Source organism: Arachis ipaensis, chromosome B08, assembly GCF_000816755.2.
Source record: "Arachis ipaensis cultivar K30076 chromosome B08, Araip1.1, whole genome shotgun sequence".
Taxonomy (NCBI): domain Eukaryota; kingdom Viridiplantae; phylum Streptophyta; class Magnoliopsida; order Fabales; family Fabaceae; genus Arachis; species Arachis ipaensis.
In genome coordinates this window covers 13,457,271-13,467,184 of record NC_029792.2, presented here as the reverse complement: position 1 = coordinate 13,467,184, position 9,914 = coordinate 13,457,271, and the positions used below count along the sequence as shown (strand labels likewise).

The window sequence follows — 9,914 nt, the reverse complement described above, 5'->3', positions numbered from 1 at the left end:
AGCAAAGGAGATTCTTGGTATAAGAATCGAGTGTGATAGAAAGGAGAAGAAACGTTGGTTGTCACAGGAGAAATACATAGAGACAATGTTGCACAGGTTCCAAATGGAGAAAGCAAAGGTCGTTAGTACTCCTCTTGCTACACACTTCAAATTGAGTTGCAAGCAAATCCCATCAAGTGATGAAGAGAAGAAAGACATGGAAAAAGTTCCATATGCATCAGCCGTGGGTAGTTTAATGTATGCTATGGTGTGCACAAGACCGGATATAGCTCATGCTGTTGGTTGTGTTAGCCATTTTATTTCAAACCCAGGAAGAGAGCATTGGAATGCTGTAAAATGGATAATGAGATATCTTCGTGGTACTTCTAACATGAAGTTGTGTTATGGAAGTGATAAGCCTATTCTAGTTGGTTACACTGACTCAGACATGGCAGGAGATATTGACTCTAGAAGGTCCATTTCAGGCTTCTTGATCAACTTTGCGAGTGGAGCTGTGTCTTGGCAATCAAGATTGCAAAAATGTATTGCTTTGTCTACTACTGAGGCCGAGTTTATTGCCATTACCGAAGCGTGCAAGGAGATGCTTTGGATGAAGAAATTTTTGAAGGAACTCGGGTTTACTCAAGAGAGGTATGTGTTGTTTTGTGATAGTCAAAGTGCTATACATCTTCGTAAAAACTCTACTTTTCATTCTCGATCCAAACATATTGATGTGAGGTATCATTGGATACGTGATGTTTTGGATGCTGAGTTGTTAGAACTTGAAAATGTTCATACTGATGAGAATGGTTTTGATATGATGACCAAGGCATTACCAAGATAGAAGTTTGAAATTTGTTGCTTAATCACCGGATTGGCAGTTACCTCCACATAGTCGTGAGGGGGAGATTTGTTGGGTTTTGGGCTCCCTTTTTATGTGGAGAAAAAGCCCAAATGCTAGTATCCAAACCCATGAATAGTTGAAGTGGCTGAGGTGAGTCAGGGTTGACTGAGAGAAGTCATTTTGAAAGGAGAACACCAAACACTAGAGAGAAAAGAAGAGAAAAAGTTATTTTCGCACATACATAAAGCTATCTCTATAAATTGGTCTCTGAAGATTCGTTAACCGTTGGATCGAGCTCAAATTTGGACAGTGTGTTCTACACATCAGGTTCTTTGATTTCACCGTTCGGATCTTTGATTTAATGTCCATAGCTGGAGATATTAGCCACGCACAATAGCTCTGTTTTTGTGGTATTTTCATCTTCTTGTTCTTGTTTTGAAAGCTTTCAAGCTTGGGTTGTTTGGCTTGTTGTATGCACGTTTTGTGCAGTAATTTGTGACTCTCTTGTACCCTATTTTTCATCATAGTGAAGCTATTTCCTGGTCTTGGTGACTCGTGATTTTTATTTCTTTCATTGAGGAGGTTTTCCATGTTAAAAATCTTGGTGTGTTAGCTTGTTTCTAATTTCTGGTTTATGTGATTTTTCCACTGCTATTGGGTATTATTGTGCTGGTGTTAATACTTGTTGTGAGTGGATATTGTTGCTCCTCTAATTCTTGCAAGTAAGGAATTGTGTGTTTTATTCCTATCAATTGGTATCAGAGCCGATGGTTAATCGGTCTGGTGGTTTAAGAGGTATTCATGGTGAAGCATCGAAAGTCTTCCCGACAAAGGTGGTCCGGGCGGCGTGTCCCGCAGTATTTTGCGGCGGTGTGATGAACGAATACTCGTGGTGGTGAAGGAGCTAGAGGGGAGTTGATGCTTAATATGGAGGCTCACACTTGAGGGGGAGATTGTTAGTGTTGCAAGTGTGAGGAGTGTTGAAGTTAGTCCCACATCAAAGAAAGTAAAGAAGAGTGAAGAGTTTATAAGATGAGAGACCCATTAACTTGACATCCTAAGGTTTTGAGTTTGATGTGGTGTCATTTCATCTTATGTTCTCTCGCTTGATTCCTCTCTGAAATCTCCCAGTGGTCGAAAGCTCCCTACGGTTGGCCCAACATTATCTACCTCTCTCTCCTTCTCTATTTGATGAGTTTTCAGTTTTTTTATTTTTTTTCCTTCACGTGAAAAGTCTACTACTTTATCCTGCAGTAATTCAATTCCTAATATGCATTGTTCTGAAAACCGAACTGGACCGGCCGGTTCAACCGGGTTAACCGGAGACCGGTTACTTAGTCGGTCCGGGTAAGCTAATAAACCGTCTGGCAAAAAACCGGTAAAAAATCGGTCAAATCAGCGGTTAACCGGTGAATCAGTAGAACTGTTCGGTTTTTTAGAGAATTTCCGGTTTGGAAATAAACTCTGTAAACGGTGTCGTTTTGTCTATAATTAAAAAAAAAATGAAAGGCTAAAGTGCTGAACGGTGAACCCTAACTCTTCCCAAATCCCAACCCATCTTCTCGGTAGCAACTCATCTCTCCTCTCTGCTCTGAGAACCATAGAGCTACCACCACCAATCGAGCAGCCCACCGCCACCGTATCCCGCAGCCACCGTGTTCCGCAGCCACCGCGTCCCGCAGCCACCGTGTCCTGCAGCCACCGCGTCCTGCAGCCCACCGCGTCCCGCAGCCACAGCAGCGACGGGTTTGACCACCACAGCCTCCACGGTGTTGTTGTCATTGCCGAGCTCGCCTCCTCTATCGTCGTCGTTGCTCGCCGCCGGTAAGTAATACATGTATATTGAGCTCGCCTCCGCTGTTATTCCTCCTCGCCGCCTTCTGATCTTCTGTTCATGATTTTCTGATTTATTTGTTTGCCGGATTCATGATTTTGATTTTTGATTTTCTGAGGTTATTTGTTCATGGTTAATCATTTATTTGTTTGCTGGACTTCATGATTTTGGTTGCTGAATTCATGATTTTCTGAGGTTATTTTGGATTCATGATTTTTAATTTTCTGAGGTTATTTATTTGTTCATGATTTTCTGAGGTTATTTTTTATTTTTGATTTTCTGAGTTAATTGGTCACTCCCCTCTGTGTAGTTTGCTGAGTTAATTCATCACTCTCCTCTGTGTCCGGTGTTCCCTTTCTCTGAATTATTTTTTATTGTGGAGTTTGCTGAGTTTGCTAATTTTATTTGCTGATTTAGTTTGCTGAGTTTTCTAATTTAGTTATGCTGTGGAGTTTGCTGATTTAGTTTGCAAATTTTGTTCATAATTTTTCTTATAATCTCCAGTGAAGATCTTTGGTTTGTTATACATATTAAATGGTTATATTTTTTTCAACTTTTTTCCCATCTAATTTTCAATGATTGTGATAAAGTCATTAATATTGTTACCTTGCCTTTTATTCAATGCAGAGGCATGTGGTGGACTTTTATGTATCTGATTTTCAATCTGGATTGAGAGCTTTGGTTAAAACAGGCTATGGTGCCAGGGTGACCCCTTATGTCGATGATTCTATTGTAATTGATGTCAATCCAGCCAATAAAGACATGTCCCCTGAGTTTTTTCGATGGTTAGGGAAGAGAAAGCTTTCTAGTGACAATCGTATAATGCAGTTAAAAGAAGGGTAATGTAATTTATCTTATTGAAGAGTTGAAATTTTTTGGGTAAAATTGGTATAAAATGAAGCACTTAATCCTGGCATTTGTTCTTGAGAAAACTTTGTTTCATTCTATAAAGATATATGTCCTTGAGTGAACTATGCTTCTCGTTGAGTAATAAAACTTTGATTTTGATTTTGATTGATATGATCGTTGCATGTTGTTGCGTAAATGGAAGCAATTTGGGTCATGCCTTAGGAAAATAGTTGTTTTTTGTTATGAACTTTGTTGATTGAAGTTGGATGTGAACTTTTAATATTAAATTATGAATAATTTATGATGTAAAATTGTGAAATTTTAAATTTTATTAAGTTAGAAATTATTAAATTTATATATTCAAAATTATATACATTTTTTAATAATTTTATTTAATATTTAATTAAACCGGTTAAATCCCGGTTGAACCCCGGTCGAACCAATAAACCATTGAACCAATAACTTCACCGATTTATTGACCGGTCCGGTTCTCGCAACCTTGCTAATATATAACGTGATCAAACCCAACCTACATGCTACTCTCCAGTTTTCACATGTAATGTGTTTATGAATAAGTCAAATAAGTCAAATTTAGCCATTCTTAGACCTCTCCTATTAATATACTCAAAAATTAATTCTAACTTAATATGTATTTTTATACATAGTAATTGATTAATTATTGATATAATTTTTTTGTATATATAGTATAATTTTTTCAACTAATAATTAACTAATAAAATAGTAATTGAAAAAAGATTAAGAAATAAATTGATAACTATAGAGAGAAAAAAATTTTAAAAATAAATATTGGCTAATTTTTATAAGTTTTAGGATCCAAATTTTTAAAAATATTTAGAATTTAAAATTTAAAAAGGCAAATAAGAGAGACCAATTTATCCAAGTAATAATTTGGGTATTTGACACATTCTTATAAAGTTTAGGCATCAAAACGAGTCACAGGTGACCTTATATGGCCTAATTTAAAGTTTGAACACAGATAAACTGTTGATAAGTCAAGTAATATGTACTTATGTAGAATGTCATGCATCAACATAACACATCAACAATTCAGATCGGTATAAGGTGGTGATCCTTTTTTAAAAAAACAACAACAAAACACACACATATACATGAGGACATTGAAGTAGGCGAATGATATGTGACTAGTTTTTGTCCCTACCTAGTAGTGTTTGTTTTGAGGTATGGGACGGAAACCGAAAGATTAAAATTTAATATTATGTTTGTTGGCTAAATACTGGTACTAAAATTTTAATTTTTCTCTTCAAAATTTCAGTATTTCAGTACCTTCAAAAAGTGGGGACACAGGATATTGAAATTTTTAGGAATAAAAACTAAAATTTTAATAATATTTTATACTTGAAATACTCCCATTTCAATTAATGGATTCTAATTTTACTCTTTGTATAAATTAAATTAGAACTTCATTCTTATTTCAATTTTTATCTCTTATTTTACACCAAACATAATACTAAAATTTATTTCAATTTCTATCTCTTAGTCTCAGTTTTCCTTCTAGAGATGTCCTAGAACGTATGATAATGGTATATTTAAATTCGTGTATTATTGTATTGTAGAATAATTAGTCATAAAATGATGTTTAATTAAAAAAATCCATTAATACAAATCCAAAATTTTAGAAAATATTATTTTTTATTACTTAGTAATTAATTATTTTACAAGACAACAATACATAAATTTAAATGTATCATTTCAATACAGTTCGGGACATGTCTGATGGAGACAGTAAAAATTAGTCATACACCATTCGTTATTTCACCACAAAGTGTTCTCATCTGTGGGTTTTTTATTTAGTATCAACATTATAGACTAACTCTTTTGTAACACGTGACACTAATTTAGTATATCAACATCTAACTTATGGTGTCAACAGAGAGCTCAGGGAAGGATCGTGAGCCAAGCTAGTATCATTACGGGAGCAAGTTGTTAAATGACAATAGTCACCTTATGTTAATTATATATGTTGAGCTTAGTTTGATGATTGGGCAAACAAATGATGACAAACATTGGTTGGGTTAAAAGTCCAATATTATTTAATGTGGGTGTTAGTGATGTAGGCTCAAAATGTCTAATTTTATAGTGCATCAACCACTTCTAGTGATACATAACATGGGCCCATTATTCTTTTCTCAGCCCAACAATGTTGCTTAAGTATTCCTTGAGTGTTTCAAATCAATGCACAAACCAAGGTTGCGAGAACCGGACCGATCAATAAATCAGTGAAATCACTGGTTCAATGGTTCATTGGTTCGACCGGAGTTCAACCAAAATTTAACCGGTTTAATTAAATATTAAATAAAATTATTAAAAAATGTATATAATTTTGAATATATAAATTTAATAATTTCTAACTTAATAAAATTTAAAATTTCACAATTTTACATCATAAATTATTCATAATTTAATATTAAAAGTTCACATCCAACTTCAATCAACAAAGTTCATAACAAAAAACAACTATTTCCCTAAGGCATGACCCAAATTGCTTCCATTTACACAACAACATGCAACGATCATATCAATCAAAATCAAAATCAAAGTTTTATTACTCAACGAGAAGCATAGTTCACTCAAGGACATATATCTTTATAGAATGAAACAAAGTTTTCTCAAGAACAAATGCCAGGATTAAGTGCTTCATTTTATACCAATTTTACCCAAAAAATTTCAACTCTTCAATAAGATAAATTACATTACCCTTCTTTTAACTGCATTATACGATTGTCACTAGAAAGCTTTCTCTTCCCTAACCATCGAAAAAACTCAGGGGACATGTCTTTATTGGCTGGATTGACATCAATTACAATAGAATCATCGACATAAGGGGTCACCCTGGCACCATAGCCTGTTTTAACCAAAGTTCTCAATCCAGATTGAAAATCAGATACATAAAAGTCCACCACATGCCTCTGCATTGAATAAAAGGCAAGGTAACAATATTAATGACTTTATCACAATCATTGAAAATTAGATGGGAAAAAAGTTGAAAAAAATATAACCATTTAATATGTATAACAAACCAAAGATCTTCACTGGAGATTATAAGGAAAATTATGAACAAAATTTGCAAACTAAATCAGCAAACTCCACAGCATAACTAAATTAGAAAACTCAGCAAACTAAATCAGCAAACAAAATTAGCAAACTCATCAAACTCCACAATAAAAAATAATTCAGAGAAAGGGAACACCGGACACAGAGGAGAGTGATGAATTAACTCAGCAAACTACACAGAGGGGAGTGACCAATTAACTCAGAAAATCAAAAATAAAAAATAACCTCAGAAAATCATGAACAAATAAACAACCTCAGAAAATTAAAAATCATGAATCCAAAATAACCTCAGAAAATCATGAATTCAGCAACCAAAATCATGAAGTCCCGCAAACAAATAAATGATTAACCATGAACAAATAACCTCAGAAAATCAAAAATCAAAATCATGAATCCGGCAAACAAATAAATCAGAAAATCATGAACAGAAGATCAGAAGGCGGCGAGGAGGAATAACAGCGGAGGTGAGCTCAATATACATGTATTACTTACCGGCGGCGAGCAACGACGACGATAGAGGAGGCGAGCTCGGCGATGACAACGACACCGTGGAGGCTGTGGTGGTCAAACCCATCGCTGCTGTGGCTGCGGGATGCGGTGGGCTGCAGGACGCGGTGGCTGCAGGACACGGTGGCTGCGGGACGCGGTGGCTGCGGAACACGGTGGCTGCGGGATATGGTGGCGGTGGGCTGCTCAATTGGTGGTGGTAGCTCTATGGTTCTCAGAGCAGAGAGGAGAGTTGAGTTGCTACTGAGAAGATGGGTTGGGATTTGGGAAGAGTTAGGGTTCACCGTTCAGCACTTTAGCCTTTCATTTTTTTTTAATTATAGACAAAACGACACCGTTTACAGAGTTTATTTCCAAACCGGAAATTCTCTAAAAAACCGGACGGTTCTACCGATTCACCGGTTAACTGCCAGTTTGACCGATTTTTTACCAGTTTTTTGCCAGACGGTTTATTTGCTTACCTGGACCGACTAAGTAATCGGTTTCCGGTTAACCCGGTTGAACCGGCCGGTCCAGTTCAGTTTTTAGAACAATGGCACAAACCCAAGGTACTTAATAAGCACCGTTCAGCAAAAACTAGAAGGCTATGCATTTGCTAAAGTGAAAAATGGGCATCTGTCCATCATGGAGAAAGGAGGACAGCTGGAACAAAAAGAAAATAATAACATAACATGGACAGCTGTGGCTCTAGCAAAGCAACAAAACATAAGGACATCAGCAAATAAAAAATGCAGAAGATCACAAGTAAAGTTTGGAAGAGCAAAACAAAAACTCAGAGCTATGGACAGCAGTTGGAATGGCTCAAATATGGAAACACTTTGCTTGCCAAGGAAGACAACAACTCCAAGGACAACAGAGGTTGGTGGATCAGACCCTCCAACAAGCAGCGTTAGTGGAGCAGGATGGAAAAAGGATTGCATGCCATAGGAGACAGCTCCAACAAGTTGATGGTACAAGAAATTGGAAGAGGCAAGGAAGAACAAAGTGGTAGAGCAAGGTGAATCTATAAAGGAAGCCTCACATCAACACTTGAAAGCAAGAAAGAGAGAACACACACTCAGAGCACTATCTCTAACACAGAGCTGGAATCTCTTTCTTCTACTCAAGCTTAATTCTGATTTTTGTGTTATGGCTGTCTTGCGTTATTTTCTGTTTTGAGAAAAGGCAATTATGTGAGGTTCAAAGCCAAGAGAGAAAAGGCAAGAGTGATGCAAAATAGCCACTGTTTTAATTTCTGATGTAATTTGAGTGTGTGAACTAGGATTAGTTCCCCTTGCCAAGTTGGGTTAGCACTTGGTGAGAATTGAATCTGTGTAGATTCCCCTTCCAAGTTGGGTTAGCACTTTGGGGTTGCTAAGCTTTGGTGAAGAAAGCTTGGGTAGATACTAGTTGGATTAGGGAGTAATTCAATAGTATTGGTGTATGTAATCTGAGGATTATAGTGAAAATTCCACCATAGTTTGTGGTGGAGACTGGACGTAGGATTCATGGTACTAAGAATCTGAACCAGGATACATGCTGGCCCCTTTCTCTTCTTCTCTACTCTTTTAATGTTCTGCGTTTGAGATAATTTCAAATAATCTCTTGCAACTTAAGCTTCCACTGCAACAGAGTTTGAAACTCTAAATTTTAAGCTAACTTGATTCAACCCCCTCTTCTCAAGTTCATCTAGAACCATCAATTGGTATCCAGAGCATGGTCTCAAGGAGTCAAGCTTCACAGCTTGGAGCAAAGATCCATTGCCAACAACATGAATCCCAACATCGTGGCTTTCACTCTCACTGAAGGACAGTCTAACAATAGACCTCCCTACTTCAATGGTAGCAACTACTCTTATTGAAAAGAGAGAATGAGAATCTTCGTGCAGTCGATCGACTACAACATCTGGAAGATCATTCTCAACGGTCCAGATGTTCCCACCAAACAGAATGCTGATGGAGAAGTTGTGGCGAAGGAGGACAGCGAATGGACAGATGAAGAAAAGAAGAAAGTTGAACTCAATGTCAAGGCAATCAACCTGATGCACTGCGCAATCAGTTTTGAAGAGTTCAGAAAAGTGTCAAGGTGCAAAACGGCTAAAGAAATATGGGACAAGCTCAGACTCACTCATGAAGACACTAAGCAAGTGAAGGAAACCAGAATTGACATGCTGATGAAGGAGTATGAAATGTTCAGTATGAAGGAGGATGAGAGCATCGATCAAATGTTCGAAAGGTTCTCAATAATCATCAACAATCTGGACGCCATGGGAAGGAACTACTCTGAAGAAACTCTAGTAAGAAAGATCCTGAGAAGTCTCACTAAGAAGTGAGAAGTGAAAAGCACAGCCATCTCTGAAAGGAATGATTTGATCAAAATCACCTATGATGAGCTAAGAGGAAAGCTGCTGGCCTATGAAACTACTCACATGTCTCAAGACAAAGATGACAAAAAGAAAAGTATAGCACTTAAATCAAGAATGACAGCCCAAGGAGAAAAATCTGATGACAGCTTCTCAGATGAAGAAATGGTGCTCTTTGCGAGAAAAATGAGAAGACTACTGAGACACAAAAGCAAAAGCAAAGGAAGCTCTTCATCTAAAGATGTCAAAAAGGATCAAGTCAAGTTCACATGTGATGAGCGGATATTTTATACGCTTTTTGGGGTTAATTTCATATAGTTTTTAGGATGTTTTAGTTAGTTTTTAGTTTATTTCCATTAGTTTTTAGGAAAAATTTATATTTCTGGACTTTACTATGAGATGTGTGTTTTTATGTAATTTCAGGTATTTTTCTGGCTGAAATTGAAGGAGCTGAGCAAAAATCTGAT

At 36.7% G+C, this 9,914-nt stretch overlaps 1 protein-coding gene across 1 annotated transcript; it reads left to right on the top strand.

The window, feature by feature from the left end:
• LOC107610555 lies at positions 8,956-9,417 on the top strand. Its single transcript, XM_016312595.1, has one exon. The coding sequence runs from the start codon at positions 8,956-8,958 to the stop codon at positions 9,415-9,417; it is 462 nt and encodes a 153-aa protein (XP_016168081.1).